This window comes from Chlorocebus sabaeus, chromosome 16 (genome assembly GCF_047675955.1).
Source record: "Chlorocebus sabaeus isolate Y175 chromosome 16, mChlSab1.0.hap1, whole genome shotgun sequence".
NCBI classification, from domain to species: Eukaryota; Metazoa; Chordata; class Mammalia; order Primates; family Cercopithecidae; genus Chlorocebus; species Chlorocebus sabaeus.
Genome location: NC_132919.1, coordinates 60,702,948 through 60,726,389, shown reverse-complemented (window position 1 = coordinate 60,726,389; position 23,442 = coordinate 60,702,948). Strand labels below are relative to the sequence as shown.

The 23,442-nt window shown below is 36.2% G+C and overlaps 1 protein-coding gene across 13 annotated transcripts in view; it reads right to left on the bottom strand.

The window, feature by feature from the left end:
* Positions 1–23,442, bottom strand: part of CEP112 (centrosomal protein 112) — a 549,518-nt gene that overhangs the window by 310,006 nt on the left and 216,070 nt on the right. For all 13 annotated transcript variants that reach the window (XM_073005103.1, XM_073005106.1, XM_073005112.1 and 10 more), the window contains one exon: positions 18,385–18,520. In XM_073005103.1, coding sequence (XP_072861204.1) covers positions 18,385–18,520 — 136 coding nt within the window. The remainder of the gene's footprint in view (positions 1–18,384; positions 18,521–23,442) is intronic.

The window sequence follows — 23,442 nt, the reverse complement described above, 5'->3', positions numbered from 1 at the left end:
GTGTTATGTATATACCTTGGAATACTATTCAGCCTTGAAAAATAAGGAAATTCTGTCATTTGTGACAACATGGATAAACCTGGAGGACATTGTATTAAGTTGTATTAAGCTAAATAAGCCAGGCACAGAAAGACAAAATGTCATGCTTTCACTTACAGGTAGAATCTAAAAAAGTCAAACTCAGAAGTACAGAGTACAATGATAGTTAGGAGAGGCTGGGCAAGAGTGGGAAAAGAGAATTGGAGAGACATTGTTCAAAGGATACAAAGTTTCATTTAAACAAGAAGAATACTTTCTAGTTATTTTGATATGTATGTCAAAATACCACATTGTATCTCATAAATATATACAATTATGATTTGTCAATTAAAAATATAAAAAATTAAAATTAAAATTATTTGGGGTCACAAAATCTCTTAAGGATGAATGAAATGGTAAGCAAAAGTAATACAGGAACTAAAAATAAGGTAAATCAAAGATGGTAGGCCTGATACACTTAGTATTTTTAAGACAAATCTACATATAAAATTGGTTTTTGTTTCTTTTACTTCGGGCAAGTTGAAATATTAAAAATAAATAATAAATGTTAAAATATTTAAAATGTTAAACAATTAAATACTTAAAATACAAGAATTTTATGTACTCAAAGTTGGTAAAAATAGATTATCTTCTATCTAAATAATTTAAAACACATTAAAAGGCTTTTGCACGAAAACATTTTTAAAAATTCAAAGTAAATAACGACTGATATTATAACAAAATAAAATACACGTTATTTTAGATGATACTGACCGAAAATGCTAGACCCCATTCCATTCTCTTTCACAATTTAACAAAAATTCAAAAATCGTCTTATAAAACAGTTTGTAGAAAAACACAGCGTTCTCAGTTACCATAGACACACAACATTCTGCTTCATCATGCATCATTCCATATTCCATTCAACTTCAAGTAAAAGAAATAAACAAAGGAAACTCCTTTATTATGTAACACATATGCCAAAAAATCTATGCCAAAAAAGGTACAGAAAAGGGCTTGAGTATATTTTTGTGGCTGTTTAGTGTTCAAAGATAATAAAGTGTGTTAGTTTTTTCGGGTTTTTTTTTTTTTTTCTTTTGACAGTGTCTCGCTCTGTGGCCAAGCGATACAGTTGGAGTGCAGTGGCATGATCTCAACTCACTGCAACCTCTGCCTCCCAGTTAAAGTGATTCTCCTGCCTCAAGTCGTGTAAGTAGCTGGGATTACAGACAGGTGTGAGCCAGCACACCCGGCTTGAAGTGTATTAGATTTTCCTGATACGGTGCCTCAAGAATTACTTTTTGGTATATGTAAGAGAAAGCCCACATATCCATAGCTTTAACCACAGGTCCCCAACCCCTGGGGCCATGGATTGGTACTGGTCCTTGGCCTGTGAGGAACCCTGCATACAGCAGGAGGTGAATGGTGGGGTGAGAGAGCACTACTGCCTAAGCTCCGCCTCCTGTCAGATCAGTGGTGGCATTAGATGCTCACAGAAGCCTGAACCCTATTGTGAACTGCGCATGCGAGGGATCTCAGTTGTGCTCTCCTTATGAAAATCTAATGCCTGATGATCTGAGGTGGAACAGTTTCATCCGGAAACCATCCTTCTGGTCCGTGGAAAAGTTGTCTTCCACAAAACTGCTACCTAGTGCCAAAAAAGTTGGGTACCGCTGGTTTAAATAGTATAGGTGCTTATTTTTTTTCCCTTATGTAACAAAAAGTTCAGAAGTAGTCTGCTACATCAGCAGCTCAAAGATGTCAGGGTAAAGGTCACCACAATTCAACCTTCTCCTAGTGGTTGCAAAATGGTTTCTGTAGCTTTGCACATCTGGAAAAGGAAAGGTAAAGGGGGAAGGGTAAAGACTGAAGGGCAAAGAGAAAGTATCAGGTGAGTTGAATCCCCTTTTAGGGGACTTTCCTGCAAGTTCCTGCCGACAGCAAATTAATTATCCTATTTGCATCTCAACTCACTTAAACTACATTAAATGTCCAGCTCCATCTACAAGGTAAGATATAGTTTTAAAACTGCGTCTCATGTTGCCCTAAATAAAATCAAGGTTCTATTACTAAGAAAGTAGAAATGTATATTGGATGAGCATCTGGCAGTCTCCATCAGATACAGTCATAATAAGTCACTGCTCTTTCTCCAGCAAAGTACTACTGTGTTATTATATTCTAAGTAATTTGACATATACAATTCATATTATGCAATTATGCAATTGTATATAAGTACACAATTCAAAATATATTTTGTTGTATTTAATACATATTTAAGGTGTAAGAAATAATCCTTCAAATATTTTCATATGTAGCTAGCTAGATACATAGATATGACTAGATAGGCAGGCTGGCAGATAGATATAAATGGCAGAAAAATAAACATTTATTTCTGTGCCTGGCTAAAGAACCAATTGGAACTAATGTTCTCAACAAGGAAAATCAATGACCATGTTAATTGATGATATCTATAGTCCATTTGTGAAAGACAATCATTAATTGATATAAGACAGACAACATGTCTCATATGTATGTTAGTGTGGGTGAAGAAAGGTATGAAATAGGAGAGATAGGAAATGTAGAAATATTTCTAGACATTTAACTACATTACTAACATCATGAAAGTTTACCTAAACAAAATAACAAGCCTACTATATCTATCTGTTTGTCTGAAAAGGATTTTATTTCTCCTTCACTTATGAAGCTTAGTTGCCAGATAAGAAATTCTGGGCTGGACATTCTTTTCTTTAAGAATGTTGAATATTAGCCTCCAATCTCTTCTGGCTTGTAGGGTTTCTGCTGAGAGGTCTACTGTTAGTCTGATGGGCTTCCCTTTGTAGGTGACCTGGCCTTTCTCTCTGGCTGCCCTTAACATGTTTTTCCCTTAATGTCTACCTTGGAGAATCTGACGATTATGTGTCTTGGGGTTGATCTTCTCATGGAGTATCTTACTGGGGTTCTCTGAAGTTCCTGAATTTGAAGGTTGGCCTCTCTTGTTATGTTGGGTAAGTTCTCCTGGATGATATCCTGAAGTACGTTTTCCAACTTGACTCCATTCTCCCCATCTCTTTCAGGTACACCAATCAGACATAGGTTTGGTCTTTCTGCATAATCCCATAATTCTCGGAGGTGTTGTTCATTTATTTTCATTCTTTTTTCCATAATCTTTTCTGCCTGTCTTATTTCAGCAAGATAGTCTTCAAGCTCTGAAATTATTTACTCTGCTTGGTCTACTTACTATTGAGACTTGTCGTTGCATTGTGAAGTTCTATGCAGCCATAAAAAGCAATGAGATCACGTCCTTTGCAGGGACATGGATGGAGCTGGAAGCCATTATGCTCAGCAAACTAACACAGGAACAGAAAACCAAACACTGCATGTTCTCACTTGTAAATGGGAGCTGATCAAAGAGAACACATGGACACAGGGAGGGGACAGCATCAGGATAAATAGCTAATGCATGTGGGGCTTAATACCTAAGTGATGGGTTGACAGGTGCTGCAAACCACCATGGCACGTGTTTACCTATGTCACACCTGCACGTCCTACACAGGTATCCCAGAATTAACATCAAATCAAATTACATTTTTTAAAACTCCATTAATAATTAACTATTCTTCCCTGCTCAAAGCACTGCCCCTGATTTCATTATTTCACTACTTTCAAATAATCAGCTTTCGTATATCTTTAGAATCATATTTTTTATTAATACAAGAAAAGGAATAAAGTTAAATGGGTTATTATTACAGTTATTTTCATGAACATTATAATTGTGGCACAATATCACTAACGTTTTGGAAACATAAAGAAATTAAAACTTTTTTTTTTTTTTTTTTGAGAAAGGGTCTTGCTGTGTCGCTCAGGCTAGAGTGCAGTGGCGTGAACATGGCTCACTATAACCTGAAATTGCTGGGCTCAAGTGATCATCTTACCTCAACCTCATGAGTAACTGGGACCACAGGTGCATGCCATCTTACCAAGATACTTTTCAAATTTTTTGTCAAGATAAGGGGTCTCCCTCTGTTTCCCAGACTGACTCCTGGGCTCAAGTGATCATCTCACCTCGAAAGTTCTGGGATTATAAGTATGAGTCACCATGCCTGGCCAAAACACTTTCTTACAGATTAAAATAATAAATTCCTTTTGGACAAGTATTAACATTCTAAAAATCATTTTGTTGAAATATAATGATTTCAATCAAAGGGAACATGGATGAATTTTCTCAAATTGAATCTGTCCATGTAACTAGCACTCAGGTCAATAAATTGTATCTCAGAAGTCACTACCTCTCCATCCAAGAATAACTTGCATTCACTAATTTTGTTTGGTTCTGTTTCTAATATAAATGGATTCATATAATAAAAACTATTTGTGATCTTTGTGGTTGGTTTCGTTCAACTTTACATCTGTGAAATTCAAACATGTTATGAGGTAGATTTGTAGAGTCTTCATTCACATTGCTGTATAGTATTCCATTGTGTGACTAGACCACAGTTTACTTATTCATGTTACTTCTGATAGATTTGAGTATTTTCCAGTTTTTTTACTATTATAAATAATACTGCTATTAATATTCTAGTATATGTCTTTTGTCAAGTACATACATATTTCAGTAGGGCATATACGTAGGTGCAGAATGGCTGAGAATAAGGCACACATATATTTAGTGTTCTTAGATATTGCCAAATAGTTTTCCAAAATGGTTGTGCCCATTTATATTCATATTAGTAGTATACATCAGTTTCATTATTCCACCATTCTTGTAAACACTTTTTATTTTCTGTTTCATTTAAGGCATTCCATTGGATGTGTAACAGTATAGCACTGTTGTTTTATTTTTGCATTCCCCTGATGACTAAATAAACTAAGCCCCTTTTTATTTATTTTTTATTTTTGAGATGAAGTCTTGCTCTTGTTCAAGTGATTCTCCTGCCTCAGCCTCCTGAGCAGCTGAGATTACAGGCACCTGCCACCATGCTTGGCTAATTTTTGTATTTTTAGTACAGAGGGGGGTTTCACCATGTTGGCCAGACTAGTCTGGAACTCCTGACCTCAGGTGATCCGCCCGCCTCGGCCTCCCAAAGTGCTGGGATTACAGGTGTGAGCCACCACGCCCAACCCTAAGCCTCTTTTTATATGTTAATTGGCCAATATGAAATCAACTTTTGTTAAATATCTGTTCAAGTATTTTACCCATTTGTCCATTTGAAGGCAGCCCTTATTGATTCATAGTACTTTATTCTGGGCATGAGTCTTTTGTTCAACATATGAATTTCAATTATCTTCCCCAACCTGGAGTGCCTTTTCACCTATGCACTGCTCTCTTCTGACGAACAGAAGTTCTTAATTTCAATGAAGCCCAATTTTAAAATATTTTGTTTTTTATGCCTTTTTGTTTCCTATTTAGAAAATCTTTACCTATTCCCAACTATCAAAAATGTTCCTACAACTTCTTTTGAAAATTTCATTGTTTTACCTTTTATTTGTATATTTACAATCCTTCTGGAGTTAATTTCATAAATGGGGTAAAATAAGGGACAAGATTCTTTTCCACCCCATATGACTATCTACTTGATACTGCACCATTTATTGAATTGGTGATTTTTTCCCCCATTTCACTGCTCTAGCTCCTTTTCACACAAATCAGACTGATCATATAGGGTGGGTGTTTCTGGTCTCTTTCTTCTGTTCCACTGGTCATCTTGTACCAATACCACACTGTATTAATCACCATGGTTCAACAGTATCCTCAATATCTGATCATCTAAGTTCTCCAACTGCATTCTTCTTCAAGATCGCCTTCACTTTGCATTTCATACACGTCTTGAAATCAGCTTGAGAGTCCCCCTCTGTTCCCCTAAAATGGCACTGTTAAGATTTTGATTTTTTTTAAATTTTTTTATTTTTAAGATTTTGATTTTTATAATTGTGGTGATTCTATAGATTTGAGAACTGCCATTTTTATAACATGGAGACTTCAAGTCCACACACATGATATATCCCTCAACTTATTCAGGTCTTCTTTAGTTTCTCTCAACAACATTTTCTAGTTTCAGAACAGAGACCTTGTGCATCTTTTGTTAGATTTATTCTTGGGTAAGTGATGCTTTTTGATATTTTAAATGGCATTTTCTTCAAGTTTTATTTTGTATTTGTGCTGGTAGGTAGGAATAAAATGCATTTGTAAAGTGTAATTCTATATTTGTATACAAAATTTATTTGTATATTTATTTATATTTAGTGACCTAAGTTCATTACCAACATTTTAACAAGTAAACATTTTAAGAAACTCATAGTCACACAAAGATGTCACAATGCAGATAAATGCGTAATTCATTGGGCTGCCGTAGATGACTCTCCTCTGTGCTCTCTTAATGACCTATGAACTCCACTAGTTACACCACCTATTATAATCACACACCTTTATGCATTGGTCTATCACACAGGCCGCAAACATGCCTGTAAATAATCTGTGTATTCCCAGAATCTACAACAGTGGCCAGTAGAGAGCAGGTATTCATAAATTTTTTATGAATAAATGAAAGGAAAAATCCAATCTGTTGAATCCTTTGACCAGCCAGTAAGTCAATAAAACAGTCCCTGTATTAAAAAATAACAATGTTACTATTTTCGCAAATCAGCCAAGTAGAGACATAATGACATGTTTTCCAGCCTGACATTCTCAGTAGATGATTATTTTGCTTATTTTCTTTCCGCAAAAGAGATTAGTCACTGATGAACATTAGTAGGAAAAAGCTTCACTTACTATCCAGTTAAGCACTTAAAGATACAAGTTTTTATTTTAAGTGTGTTGCTTATTTTTTGTTTTTCAAAGCCAAATACTTACACATATTCTTTGGAAGCCGTCATTTAGAATTCATTAATTATCATAATATCAGCTATTTAAACATTTAAAGGTATTCTAAAATTTTACCTCTGCTACCTAATCTTATTTAAAGACAATATTTAATAGAGACATTTCTCTATTATCATCAATAATTAACCGAGAGAAAATGCTTCTATTTATATTGGGTCTCTTATTATCATAAAAGTAGTCTTTAAAAGCTTATTTAAAATTACATGAGCTAATACAAGCCTAAAAGGACAATAAGACAAAGGTCTAAGTCATAATGAATGGTTTGTATGATGATTGGTTTTGTTCGTTAAGTCTATTTCTTATCCAATGACATATGACACAAATATATCCAGATAGCATTCTTGCTTCCTTGTAAGTTGATAATTCTTTTCATTAATTCAATAGCAATAATAGGATGATGCACTAAAACTTAAAATCTCTAAGAATGCAAAGAACTGACTAGTCAGTTTCAATTGTGCTAGAAGCCAGGATAAACCCCACTTGTCAATAGCAGCGCTTTTCAGAACTTTGTTTTCATGACAAACCAGTGGACTTTCCAGGTATGAAGTTAGCATCGTCTATCTAATGACTGTTAAAAAGAAAAGGAGAATTTAAAGCCAGATATTTAGCAGCAAATGGCATTTAATAAGGATGTATTTTCAAGAGGAGAAAAATAAATTAGGAAAGTCAAGTGGCTAGTGGAAGCCGCGGGAGGAACTAGTTAGCTGACATTCATATTGTTGGTATACAAGATTTAAAATATTTACTTTAATAGAATTGCTGCCAATACTTCAGAGAACATAGCTGTCTTTTTCAGTCATTTATGTGTTTCACAGAGAATAGGTAAATATAGAACACTATTTCTTTGAAAAATATGATTTTATGTATATACACATATAAAAATAATTCTAACGATAATGCATTTTCACAATTAAAATATGTACATTTTACACAATTAGTTGCTGAAAGCTAAACTTATAATAAATTTCGCCATTTAGGTATAAATTAGGTTATTATTTAAGCAATGTTAAATGAGATAAATGTTCTTCAAAGTGAAAGAAAGAGTGTGCAGCAATTTTTTAAAAAGTTTAAGTCTGTTACATTTTGTCTCATGGGCCTCATTTTTGAAACAGCAATTCTCTTTCTAAAACAAACTCAAAGCTTTTATTTTTTAATTCAAAATCCCACTGTCTGCAATCTGCAGCAGTTTCCAAATGGAAAAAGATGCCCTACAGCTCTGCTGGCTTTTACACAACATATTTCTTTAAGAAGAGAAAAGCAGTTCAAAACAAGAACAGAAAAGGAAGACTTAAAAATATAGACTATGGAAAAACCCAAACACATTATGATTCTCCAAATAACGAATCTGCTGATTGATTTTTCTTTTAAAATTTGAGTTATAGCAGATTCACATTTTTTAATCAACTGATAATCTGGAATCAAAGACATAATCTACCATGTTTGACATATATATTTTAATATTTTAACATTTGTTCAAATTTGCCATGTAAGAATTACTTGATTTGTGAATGAGCCTAGCTACAAGGATTATGTTCTAAATGGGGTCCCTTATTACTACACTAATACCAAAGGTGCTTTCTTTATTTCAGAAACCCAACTGCACTTGGCAAAACTACGTATAATTGAAACCACTGAAGAACATTTCTTCAACAGAAGATGACTAAAAGAATTTCCTGTTCATTGGTTGCTGTTACTATTCGTTTTCAAGGAATCTGAATCTAGCACAGGAGACAGACAGATCAGGCCTGGTGAGGGCTGCTCAGAAAGATGGGACATAGGAATCAGGTATGTAGGGGGAATTTGGGGGATCCTAGAGGCACGCACCAAACTGGGTTCTTCATTGGATCATTTAACCAGTCCACAGCAATGTAATACCAACAAGGTAGGAACACATGAACTCTTAGGTATGGAAGAAGAAGACTCAAGTAGGTCTGGAAGAATTGAAGAAGTAAGATCGAATACAGACCATAAGCCAGGCATTCAACAGAACAGTCAGAGATGATATGAGGAGTGGACCAATTAAAAGGGTAGCTCCAGAACCAATTCCACAAACAGGATCTTTCATCCCTGGCTATCCTTATCTGCTAACAGTCTCATTTTGTCTGGATAGGGTTCTTAAGGTTTCTGAGATTATATTATCTCCGGGGCTTTCAGTTCTCCCACAGAAATAGGAGATTCTTTTTTTAACTTAAAAAAATTAATCATTTCTCCATTCTCTCCAATTTTTTGACATGTATTTTATAATTTTTCCTCATTAATAACATCACAATAAACATCCGTCAGCACACATCTCGCACATTGTGTTTTTTAAAAATAAAGTCTTAAAAGTAGAATCAACAAGTAAATGGAGACACAGTGTTAAAATGATCCTTCAAAAAGGTTACACAACTTCACATGCCCAGCAGAAATGCATGTCACTACCTGTTTCCTTAGGCCTTCACGAATTTCTATCTGTGAGTTAGATGGAAAATAGCTTATTGCTGTTTTAATTTTTTAAAACTTTACCAGTGAAAATAAAGATTTCTTATTGTCAATTTCTAACAAAAATTACATTGGAATTTTGAAAGAAATTGCATTGAATTTATAGATCAATTATGGGAGAATTACCATCTTGACAATATCGAGCTTTGTAATCCATAAACAGAGAATAGCTCTCCTCTTATTTAGATATTTTTAACATTTCTCTCAGGAATATTTTGTTTTTAATGCTTAAGTCTTCAATTTATTTTGTTTACTTGTAAATATTTTATTCTTTTCAATGTCATTATGAATTAAATGGCTTTCTTAATTTCATTTTCAAATATTTCACAGATAGTATATAAAAGTGCGATTTTTACATATTTTATCCTGTAAGCTTGTTTAAATCAGGTATTAGTTCTAGTATATCTTTAATAGGTTTTGTGGAATTTTCACTATACAGGATCATAATATTTGATACATTTGTACTTCTTTCTTTCCATTCTGGATACATTACTACTATTATTATTGTTATTATTATTACTATTATTTTGCCTTGGTACACTGGCTAGAACTTTCAATACAATGTTGAATAAAAGTGGCAAAAGCAGACATCTTTGCCTTGTTCTTAGGAGGAAAAGAATTAAATCTTTCAACATTAATTTTATTAGCTGTGGAGTTTTCATAGATGTCCTTTATTAGGTTGAGTAAATTTGCTTCTAGTCCTAATTTGCCAAGAATTTTTAAAATCATAGATTGTGCTTGATTTTTTCAAATGCTTTTTCAGCCTTTATCAAGACAATCATGTGATTTTTTTCCTTTATTCTATTAACATGCTGTGTAACATTAATTGATTTCCTAACGTTAAAACAATCTTGGATTCCTGCGATAAATCCCACTTGGTCGTGGTGTATAATTGTTTGTATATGTTGCTAGATTCCGTTTACCAAAATCTCATGAAGGGCTTTTGTGACTACTTTCATGACAGGTATCAATCTATAGTTTAATAGTGATATATTTGTCTGGCTTTGATTTCAGAGTAATACTTGCCTCACAGAATTAACTGAGAAGTATTCCTTCTTCCTCAATAGTCTGAAAGAGTTTTCAAAGAATTAAAATTATTTCTTCTCTAAATAGTTGATATAATTCACCAGTGAAGCCATTTGTCTTAGACTTTTCTTTGTGAGAATATTTTAACTGGCAATTAAATTTCTTACTATATTTCAATTCAGATTTTCTATTCTTGGGACAGTTTTGATAATTTGTATCTCTCTAGAAATTTGTCCATTTATCTATGTTGTACAAATTGTTGGCATACCAAGTTTTTAGTAATATCACTTTATAATCCTTTCGTTTTCTATAAAATCAATAGTGGTATCCTATGCTTTGACTCCTAACTTTGGCAATTTCCAACTCCTCATTTTTATGGTTTGTCAGTCATGCTAAAGTTTGTCAATTTGGTTGATCTTTTCAAAGAACCAATACTTGGCTTCATTAATTTTCCATATTTTTATGTATTAAATCTTAGCTTTTGCTCTAATCTTTATTTTTTTAATCCTTTCTTCCTCTTGCTTAGAAGCTTGCTTTGCTTTTCTTTTTCTGGTTTCATCAGGTGAAGTTTAGGTTACTGATTTGAGAACTTTATTTTTGGATATCAGTGTTTAAAGCTATAAATTTTTCTCTAAGCACTGCTTTAGCTGCATTCTATAAATCTTGATATGCCATATTTTTGTTTTAATTCACTTTAAAATATTTTCTAATTTCCCTTGTACTACCTTCTTTGACCCATTACTTATTTAAAATTGGGTTATTTAATTTCCAAACATGTGAGGATTTCCCAGATTTTCTTTTGTTGTTTACTTCTAATTTATTATTGTCGAGGTCAAAGAATACACTTCATATTTCAACCCTTCTAAATTTTAAACTTGTCTTGTATCCAAGCATATGGCTATCCTGGAGAATGTTCCATGAGTGCCTGCAGTCATTGGGTGGGGTGATTTAAATCATCACCCAAGTCTTAGACGCACCCAGGAGTGGCACAAGTACAAACAGATCCAAAGAAGCACAGCAAAGGCTTTGAAACAACTGAAACTGGAATCCGCCCACAGAAGATGAGACTTTCTCACTGAAAAGAACTGGGAATTCTAACAGGACTCAGAGATTACAAAACATTCAGTATATACTCTTTCTGCTTGCATATTCTTTCATTCAGTACGATTTTGAGATCCATCCATGCTGTTGTATCAATAATTCATTCCTTTTCACTGCTGAGTAATATTTCATTGTACGTACTACATTTCATTTATCCTTTCACCTTCTGAGGAATATTTTGGTTGCCCAAGTTTTGAGCTTTTATGAACAAATCTACTGTCAGTATGTGTGCACTAGTCTTTGTCTAGACATATCTTTATTTCTCTTAAATACATAGGAATGGAATGACTGACATATGGTCATTGTGTATTTAGCATTTTAAGAAAATTGGCAGTTTTCTAACGTGGCTGTACTATTTTATGTACCCATCAGCAGTGTATAAGAGCTTCAGTTGCACTACAACTTTGTCAGCACCTGGTATTGTCAACCAGTCTTTATCATCTTAGTCATTCTAATGAACGTGTAGTGGCATCTCATTTTGGATTTTAATCTGCATTTCCTTGATGAATGATGATGATATTGAGCATCTTTTCATGTGGTTATTAGTCATCTGTATATCTTCTTCTGTGAAGTGTCTGTTCAAATCTTTTGCCTGTTTTTAATTGGGGTGTCTTTTTATTATTGAGTTGTAAGATTTCATTTATATTTTAGATGCAAGTTCTTTGAAATACATGTATTGTAAGCCTTGTCTTCCATTTTCTGGTATGCCTTGCTTTTGTTTTTTTAATGATGTCTTTCAAAGAGCAAAAGTTTTTAGTTTTGGTGAAGTCTAATGTAGCAATCTTAACTGAAATTTAATTTCCAGTTTTATTGTATTGTGGTAAGAAATATGTGTTCTTGGACATGTTAAGTTTTAGAAATATACTGAGGGTTCCCTTACAGTCTACTAAGTCTGTTAACTGTTTTATGAGAACAGAGATTTAATACGTTGTATCTAAATGGTGGAAAGTTGAAATACAGATTAAGATGGCAGACAGGAGGCAGGACTAGCTTGCAGTTCCTCTCCGACAGCCAGAGCAGTGTGTGGGGACTCACATCGTGAACTTTCGCTCCAAAAACTACTGCAGGAACATAGCAGGAAAGCTGAGGGAATTAAAGCAACCACAGTTAAAGAAGACAAACAGGGACATTGTATAATGGCAAAAGGACTAGTCCAACAGGAAAATATCACAATTCTAAATATGAATGCACCTAACACTGGAGCTTCCAAATGTATAAAACAATTACTACCAGACCTAAGAAATGAGACAGGTGGCAACACAGTAATAGTGGGGTACTTTAAAACTCCACTGACAGCACTACACAGTTCATCAAGACAGAAAGTCAACAAGAACAATGAATTTAAACTATACCCTACAACAAATGGACTTAACAGATATTTACAGAACATTCTACCCAACAACTGCAGAATATACACTCCATTCAGAAGGACATGGAACATTCCCCAAGATAGACCATAATAGGCCACAAAACGAGTCTCAGTAAATTTAAGAAAATCAAAATTATATCAAATACTGATGGGAATGTAAAGTAGTACAACCACTATGGAAAACACTGTAGAGATTCCATAAAGAACTAAAAGTAGATCTACTGTTTGATTCAGCAATCACACTTCCAGCTGTCTACCCAGAGGAAAAGAAGTCATTATATGAAAAAGATACTTGGGCACACATGTTTATAGCAGCACAATTTGCAATTGCAAAAATATGGAATCAGCCCAAATGCCCATAAATCAATGAGTGGATAAAGAAATTATGATATATATATGTACATACATACATACACACACACACACACACATATATACACACACACACACACACACACACACACACCCCATGGAATACTACTTGGCCATAAGAAGGAACAAAATAATGGCATTCACATCAACTTGGACGTTATTGGAGACCATTATTCTAAATGAATGGAAAACCAAACATCATATGTTCTTACTCATAAGTGGGAGCTAACATATGAGGACACAAAGGCATAAGAATAATACAATAGACTTTGGGGACTCAGGGGAGAAGGGTGGGTGGGGGAGGTGAGGGTTTAAAGACTACACACTGAATACAGTGTACACCACTAGGGTGATGGGTGCACCAAAATCCCAGAAATCACCACTAAAGAAATTATTCATGTAACCAAGCACCACCTGTGCCCCAAAAACCTATTGAAATTAAAAAATTAAAAAATTAAAAATAAATACATAAGTAAATAAAAATGTTAAACTTGATCAGCTATTCCATTCCTAGGTACAGTAGTCTCTCCTCATATGTTCTAAGACCCTCAGTGGATGTCTGAACTGGATAGTAACAAACCCTATATGCACTATGCTTTTAGCTATATAGCTGCAATGTAGAGGGCAGGTAGGGTATACAGCATGGATATTCTGGATAAAAGGATGAGTCATGCCTTGAGTAGGACACAGCAGGATGGCATGAGATTTCATCAAGTTACTCAGAACAGCGTACAATGTAAACCTTATGAATTCTTTATTTCTGGAATTTCCCGTTTAATATTTTTGGACTGTGGTTGATGGAAGGTAACTGAAACCATGGAAAGTGAAACTTTGGATAAGGTGGGACTACTGTACTTATTGGAATAAAATGGAAACATATGTCTACAAAAGTAAAAGTAAAAAAATAAAATGCTAAAAAAGAAAAAGTCAAAATACAGCTGTCATATAATTTGTTAGTTACACCCCATTTAGATTTTACCCACTGACCTGTCAAAGATGGAGAAAAACATATGAAAACATCCCATGATTATCTATGTCCATTTCTCCATGTATTCCTAACATCTTTTCATATTTCAATTGAGTACTCTTGCGTTTAGCATGCAAAAATATATCCCTTTGTCCAGTTTATTGACTTGTATTGATCTAATTTGTATGATAGTGTTACAATCCTACTTTCCTTTTTTTCTGAATACAAGTGATATATTTTCATCATCAATTTAATATAATTTTTGTGTTAACTTTTAGTTATAACTTCTACAAACAGCATATTCATGGATTTAAGTATTCTAATCAATACCATTTTACTAGAAAAATTTAACCTATTAATGTTTATTATTACAATTATATACTCTATCTTATTTTGGACATTTTATAGTATTTCTGCTTCTGTTCCTTTGGCAGCATCTCCTCTCAAGCTTTGCTTTTTATCTTTTCAAGATTTTTATAAGAAAGTACAACTTGCTAATTTTATTAATGCTCATATTTAAACATTTCAAAATTATTTTTACCTACATTTCCCTAATTTTAAGAATCTTATGAGTCTCACATATTTATGACAAAGAGTTTTAGTATACTTTGCTTCTCCAACTCTTGCTATTCATCTACTTTTGGTCCTTATTAATGTAATCTAGGGATATAAATTCAAGTTGTTAATACATTTGTATTTTCTGTTTTATATACCTTCCTTTTCAAAAAATAAATTAATATTAGAATTCTAAGTATATTTGTAACAATTATTTAAATTTGTTTCTACTTCTTTGGGGTTCCAGGGTTCTCTACTCATCCTTTCATATGATGGTTCCTTATGTGTGGGAAGTCTTATGCTTCATTTCTGGATTGGTTCATGTTTTCATACAAATTTTTTCCAGAAAAATGTGGTATATATTATGTGAGCTCTTATACATAAGAACATGCTTTCCTATCATTTTTGTAAGCAAAAAACTCCTTGGCTGTGTATAAAATGGAATCATCACATTTTTTTTACTGCATGCATATTATGTACATGTATATTACATGCATTACATTATATGTAACATGAATGGTGCAGTTTCAGCCTACCATACCATGGCTGTGGATCCAGGCATTTCCGCACTCCTGGAGGCTGGGGAAGGTCCCCACTTCCCTAGCTGGCTCAGAAGTGCTTGCTCCTGCTGTCTGGCTTCTTCCTGCTGTCTGTGCCCACTCTGATGTTGGAGCAAAGTTAGGGCTGAGCCTGGGTACTGTCGCAGCCAGCCAGGTGGGCACACACTCAGGGCAGTACTGACATGCCAGCCTCCTGTTGCCTCAGCCACCTCTTTACTTTGGCTGCCAATAAGCGTATGAGGGAAGCCAAGGGGGTGCTGATGGCAGCTCACTGCTGGCCTGCAGGCAACCCTTGGCACCTACAGCCTGGGCACCATGAACAGCAGCAGGGGGCAGACAGGCTCCTGCTCATAAGGGGGTGGGTCCCTAGTGAGGCCTCAGCTTCAGGCTAGGGAGGGCCTAAAGGCTGGGGGCCTGGCTTAAAGTCCTACAGACTGGAGTGAAAACTCCTGGTGCCTTTTCTGGGCCTGCCCATGGCCACCCATGGACCAATCACTGTGCACTTCCTCCCATCTGAGGCCCATAAAAGCCCCAGGCTCAGCCAGACAAGAGCAGATGTGGGGACAACCAGCTGCAGAGGGGAGCTACCAACTCCAGGGCCTCCTCTCTCCTAAGAGCTGCAGATGTCAGGACAACCAGCTGCAGACAGGAGCAACTCATCCCAGGGCCTACTCTCTGCTGAGAGCTGCAGAGACATTGGGACCATCAGCTGCAGAAAGGAGCAGCCCACTCCATGGCCTCCTGTCTACTGAGAGCTGGGGAGATGAGAGGACGACCTGCCTAAAGAGAGGAGAAACCCACTCTAGGGCCTCCTCTCTGCTGAGAGCTGCAGAGATGATGGGACTGCCTGTCTGCAGAGAGGGGCTTACCACTCCAGGGTCTCCTCTCTGCTAGGAGCTGAACACTCAGTGGGACACCCTGGCTGCAGAAAGGAGTTAGCCACTATGAGTCTCCTCTGAGCCGTTCTATTGCTCAATAAAGCTCCTCTTTGTCTTGCTCACCCTCCACTTGTCTGTATACCTCATTTTTCCTAGTCGCGGAACAAGAACTCAGAACCTGTCGAATGGCAGGGCTAAAAGAGCTACAATACCAGCGGGGCTGAAACATGTCCCCTAGCTCGCTTTGTTGCAAGCACAGAGGAGGAGAGAAGAGCTGCAGCCCTGTGGGGACCCTAGACCAGGGCACTCCCAAGCCAGGGCTATGACTTCCTCTTTGGGTTCCTGTGGTTCCTGGCATCTCCAAGCTTCGGGTACCACCACGTTCCCCAGTGACAGCTGTGGAAGCTGCTTGCAGTATACCTGGTCTGGCCACAGCCTCACAGAGAGCTGACATCCATGCTGGCACCTGGAGCTGCCCACCCCACTGCAGCAGGTGGCATACCTGACTGCACAGTGGCCAGACCCCACACTTGCTCACACATCCCTCGCTGCTCTATGCCTGACTCACCTTTGGCAGGTGTGGGATCCAGGCCAGTAGCATGAGCCAAGAGCAGCATGTCAGGCCGACTGGGTGGAATAAGCCCAGTGGGCCTGAGCAAAACTCAGGAAAAGGTGCCACTGGCCACAGAGGTTTCTGGCCAAAAAAGTGATACCCCAGGGATCCCATAACCTAGGGCTCAGTCCTCAGTCAGATTCAAACATGAAACTTGCCTTAGGGACATTTCTCCCACCCAGTGTGTGCATGGGACTCCTAAGGAAGATAACTATAGTATAAAATCATAAATGAGTATTGAAACATTCTTTATAATCAGGAAAAACTGAAAATAAACTAAATATGCCTGAGTACGGGAGCTGATAAAATACAGTATATTCATATGATAAAATAAATTTAGTGTTAAAAAGATTGCACTAAAACAACATGGTTAGCACACAGATACACAATACTATATATAAAAGGGCAAACAGAAATAGTACTTAAAATCTGTTCATATTTATCTAATTTTTTAAAAAACAAAAAACATTTATGCCTATAACATATTAATGCATAAATAATATATACATGCATATTATCTATGGACATTATATATGCATATAAAATAAACTGAAATAATGCAGCCCTCCCCAGTATCCATGGGTGATTGGTTCCTGAAACCCCTCCAGATACCAAAATCCACAGACAGTCAAGTTCCTTATATAAAATGATCTAGTACTTCCATACAACCTGTGCACATCCTCCCATGTACTTTATCATTGCTAGATTACTTCTAATGCCTAATATAACATCTACATGTCACTTCTATCACATGGATTCAACATAGTCCTTTGCACATGGCAAATTCAAGTTTTACTTTTTGGAGCATTGTCAAATTTTTCCAAATATTTTCGATCCATGGTTGGTTGAATCCGTGGAGGCAGAACCCATGGATACAAAAACACATGGATACAGAGGGCTGACTGCATGCACTCAATTAATTACAGTGGATTTCTCCAGGGAAGAAAGAATAATGTGATTAGACATGAATAACAAATTAAACTAAAGCTTCACCTGAATGTTTTAGTTTATATAAACAGCATTAACAATTATTACATCTTTGCAATGGGTACCCAGGTATTCATAATAATTCCTTTTATTCTTTTACAAATTTTGTATTTTCTTTAAAAACTAAAAAAAAAAAACTACCACCCATCTTGTATGAGAATTGGAGACAGCCTTTGTTCTTCACAACTGCCAGTTGAAAATAATTTACTGTAGCTGATCAACAGGACACTATTTATAGAACATGAAGAAACACAGACATGGTTAACTGGAGCCCCTGCTCTAAAGAAACTGATCAGTCACGGGATTTTTCTCTTAGGCTTATCTATCCTTCCAAAGCAAGGCACATGCTTGCCATTACTGCATTTATACAGGGGACTTTTAAATGATCATTCTGGCATCGCTTGAAGGATGAATCAGGTGGTAACATCTGTTTCTCATTCTGAATCTCTGACCCGATTGTATGGTTAATTTTGACACAGCTCTTTTAAAAAGTGAAATGTTTCTGTCATATTTAAGATGAGAATGTACCTTCCTACTGAGAGAGTGACTTTCAAAAGGGATGGTGTGGCGGCCTCCTTACCTGCTCTTTCATTTCAGCATAGACTTTCTCTGAGTTCAGTTCCACCTGCCGCTTAAACTCTTCCAGAGCGGCATCTGCCTGCTGGGCCTGCAACCTCTGAACTTCAGTCACACGAGTAAGCTGCTCCTCTTTTTCCCTAGAAAGGTTCAGAGAAGCTTCAGAGTTAAAATATAAAAGAACTAATGTGAATGAAAGAACAATATTTAACTCCCTCTAAAATAAAATCCAGATTTTAATTTTTTTGATCCAAATCCTACAAAACTTCCCTTTAGAAATTTGACAATAATTCATCTAAAGAGAAAAAGGGTATAAACATGTACTATGTATTCTGATGAAGGGAAAACTACTTTCAAAGATTTCCCTAAAAACAAAACTGAGTAAAACTATGTGTCTCCATCAAGTGATGAATGAATCAACAAAATGCGGACTAGCTATCCAATGGAGTATTAGTCATCCTTAAAAAGTAATTAAGTTCTGATACCTGCTACAACATGGATGAACCTTCAAAACATCCAGCTAAGTGAAAGAAACCAGTCACAAAAAGTTACATATTGTTTGATTCAATTTATATGAAATTTCCAGAATAGATAAATCTATAGAGACAGACAGTATACTAGTAGTTACTAGGGTCTGAGAGGCTGGGGAAATAGGGAGTGATTGCTAACAGATATGAAATGAGGAAAATATGAAAATGTTCTGGAATTAGATAGTGGTGATGTTTGCACATCCTTGTGAATATACTAAGATCCACCAAACTATACACTTTAAAACAGTGAATTTTATGGTATGTGAATTACATCTCATGTCTTTTGGTTTTTTAAAATGTACCAATAGAAAGACGTATGTCTACCAGAAGTTAATCTGCAGTGAAGTCAATGCAACACAGAAACATGATGGCCTAAAATTATTTTACTGCCTTCTAGCAGATTGCCTAAAAGAACGGATAACCATCTCATTTCTTCATACCTTAGGCAGAAATTACATGGCTGAAAGGGTCCAACAAAACAAAAGGAATCTTTGCATGTTGATAGAAGAAAAAATTAAAGGCTTCAGTTTATAAATGCATGCCATTGAACAATAGTTAACTCTGAGTTCTAACTAGGTGCCAGGCACCGTGCAATGGAATTTTATATGGTTTGGCTCTGTGTCCCCACCCACATCTAATCTTGTAGCTCCCATAATTCCCACGTGTTGTGGGAGGGACCTAGCGGGAGATAACTGAATCATAGGGGCAGGTCTTTCCCATGCTGTTCTCATGTAGTGAATAAGTCTAATGAGATCTGATGGTTTTAACAAGAGGAGTTCCCCTGCACAAGCTCCTCTTTTTGCCTACCGCCATCCATGTAAGATGTGACTTGCTCCTCCTTGCCTTCTGCCTTGATTGTGAGGCCTCCCCAGCCACATGGAACTGTAAGTCCATTAAACCTTTCTTTTGAAAATTGCCCAGTCTCAGGTATGTCTTTATCAGCAGTGTGAAAATGGCCTAATACAGAATTTTATGTCTTCTCTCATTTATTCTCACAGTAAACCAGTATAAGAGTGTTATGATAGCCTTACTTACACAGAACAGGAAGGTAGGGCTTAGAGAATACTTCCAAGGTTACACACCTAGAGTAACAACAGGTCAAGCCAGGATTCCAGCCCTGACAGTGTGCTTTTAGAGTTCCTGTTGTTGGCTGCTATGCCACACTGTTTTCCTGATTTTCCAGATGCCACAGATAAGATTAACTTACTTCACCTTCCCTAAATGGGAAAGCTTAGACACATATAAAACGTGTTCTTACTATTAGCTGTAACACTGAAGAATGCTGGGCAGGGGTGGGTAATTTAACTCACTCAAACCAAATTTGAGAGGAATATCATAAAGGGGAGAAAAGACATTTCTAAAACAAGAGGATGCAATCTTTTAAGACTTGGGCAAAAAGTAATACGAGTTTTTCCAGGTTATTTATCTGAGTTCAAAATCCACTCTAAGACACAAAAATGTCTAGGCTTTTCAATAAGAACGTACATATCATATAAAATATCAAAATACCAAACCTTCTTCTTCCCCACCCACCAAATTGAAAACCTCTTTCAAAGCTTAAGTGGTCACAAGACTAATAAGAAAAAGTGTTACCTAATTTCTACTTCAGCAAGACTCTCTTGTTCCTTTATAATGAGGTTATCATTGATATAGATATAGACATATAGATATAGATGGAAAGATGTGTGTGTATGTTCTCTCCTCGCACCCATATCCCATCCCCACCCCTGTATTTGGGATCCGCAAATAGGCAAATGTTTGCTGACAGGCTGAAAGAGCATGCTGTGCATGTTTACTTGTCATTTTAAACACCACCTTGTGTCTATCTCTTCATATCCTATGTATCCATCTACCTGAAGGTGACAATAATCATTGCAATCCCATGATAAACAAAACAGTTTTCCCACTAAATCCCTGCTCCTTTATGTGTCTGTTTTACAGATGTAGCCACCATTTTTATGACTTACAGAATTTAATACTGCCCCAAGGTGTGTGATGCCCTGCATGAGAGTTAAGCCATTCCAGGTCATGATGCATGCCACATGTGGCTCTCAGTGACTGCATTTTGCAGCAATGGGGTACAGGATTCTGGATGTTTTTAAAAGCTATTCTTCAACTTGTCCACTTTAATGAACTGGGACCTGAATATCTTGTTGTTCACCACGTTTCTTACACGTTGTTAAAGGAAAATGGCCTTAATGTTAACTGGCTGTTAAATTCTGAGGTCCTAACATTAGTGAGGCTTTTTTGCCACTTAATGTGAGTATTAGTTCAATGATAATGGTGATTAATAGCTGGATATCATACTGAAGGCTGACTGCAGGGACACCACTATATGAAAGACTGAGCACTCTGATGGCTATAGAGAAGTTTAAATTGCTCTAGTGCATTTTCACTCTTCCTATATTATTCTGTGCAAGAACAGGAGGCTTTAAGTTGTATGTAGGATTTCCCTGCAACAAATGTTGGATAATTTGTTTGAATATAAAAATATTTGAATGCTAAAACAGCATATGGGAACAACATAAAGTCATATAAATTGTTATTGGGTACCATGGTCTAGACCTGGCTTGGCAAATAGATGTTCTCTGGTGTGGTGGTCCCAACTGACTGGAAGGGGCTGCCTGGAATGCTCTGTTTAAAGGATTCTGAGAGCAAGCTCAGAGGGAAAGGGTGCTGTGGTTGATGAATGGTGGCACTGTTTCCAAGGCACTGGAGTTAGGCAGTTCAATGACCATTTCAGAGATTATAGCGACTAGTTTATCTTATGTTCCTCTTTACTTTTTGAGGCCCTTCTAAAAGCACTTGGGAAGACTCTTATAATTAAGATGAACATTTATCAAAGGATTACCTTTGGTCAGTTTGTATATAAACACAAAAGAAAGTACATTGAACATGATTTGAAAACTTTAAAAGTTTATATATCATTTACTTTTTAATTACGGAACATTAAATAGCCAAAAGAAAGATAACAAATTTTATAAAAATATATGACCTATAGCTGAAATAGCAACTTTGTCCTATCTATGTTGAAAGTCAGTTTTTTATAATATTTGTGCAATAATTTGCATGAACTATTAGTTAAACACTTTTAATTTAATAGGACAAATCTTTTTCTCTATAACATGTCATTCTTACCTACTAAGCTTAGCTCATTTACTTTATAACTAATTTATGACCACATAAATCAAAGTCATAAACTTCAGCTATCCATCAGGTAATTAGAGGCCATTTTAAAATGTGAAAACCTTGCACAATAAGGCACACTGCTTTTAATTGATCACGTCTACCCTGATTTACAAATAGCAAATATTGTTTTACACTCAATTGTAAGCACAGGGAAATATGTAAAATCTAGTTTCCAGTCCCACCATACTGTCTGAACTAACCTAATAGTAACGCTAAATATCAAAGGTGGCCTCATTCAATGTAATTCAATGTTCTTGTCCAGTAAAACCATCATGAATACATTGAGCTCCACTAATATTTAGAAATCTTCTGCCCCCTTTTTTTTTTTTAGACAGGGTATTGCTCTGTTGCCCACGCTGGAGTGTGCAGTGGCATAATCAGGACTCACTGCAGCCTTGAACTCCTGGACTCAGGTGATCCTCCCACCTCAGCTTCTGAGTAGCTGAGAATATAGGTGCAAGCCACCACCCCTGGCTAATTTTTTTCTTTTTTGTAGAAATGGGGTTTTGCCAAGTTGCCCAGGCTGGTCTCGAACTCCTGGACTCAAGCGATCCACCCACCTCGACCTCCTACAAAGCTGGGATTACAGGCATAAGCTGCTGCACCTGGCCCCTCTGTCTTACTATAAATTAAATCTGTCAATTCAAATAAAGAGGTCATAATCATTTTAAGGAGGGATCCATTTTAATTTCTACAAGGTAATGAAGCAGAAGTGAAAATGCTGAAGCTTTGAGACAGACAAAGGTCTGCTGCTATCACAGGAACAGCGCTCCTTTTTACTATGATCCCAATAGTGCATCCTGCAAGGAGGAAAAAAGGACTTTGAAGATTTTTTTTTCTCAGTGGAACTAGTTGTTGGGCCAAGTAGAAATGCATCACTCAAATGCCTTAAAGCTGGGCCTCCATGAAGATAAAAAGGTGGAAAGAAAATTTGCTTTTTAGCTCTGATTTATTTATAAAGTGCAGTAAATTTTCCTCATCTGAGTATATAAAGGATAAAGAAAAAAAGAAGCTGCATTCTTAAACAACCACAAGCTAGCTCGGATTAAAGGATGTTCTGAAGTACACGATTATTCCAAAAAGGGCAATAAAATATAGGGAACTAATGGATGACAGTTTAGTATTTTTGAGCTTTACAAGCTAACACGTATATGGACGGGTGAACCTTAATTTGAAAATCTTCCTTCTGCACATTTCTGTTCCAGTACGTTTAATAAAGATGGCTGCGATCCAACATGTATGTATAAGGCTTCACATTACAGTCTACTTCATTTGCTGCCAGCTTGGCATCTCCCCTGGAAACTCCAAGAAAAACAACACAAAACAAGAAACTTCAAACAAGT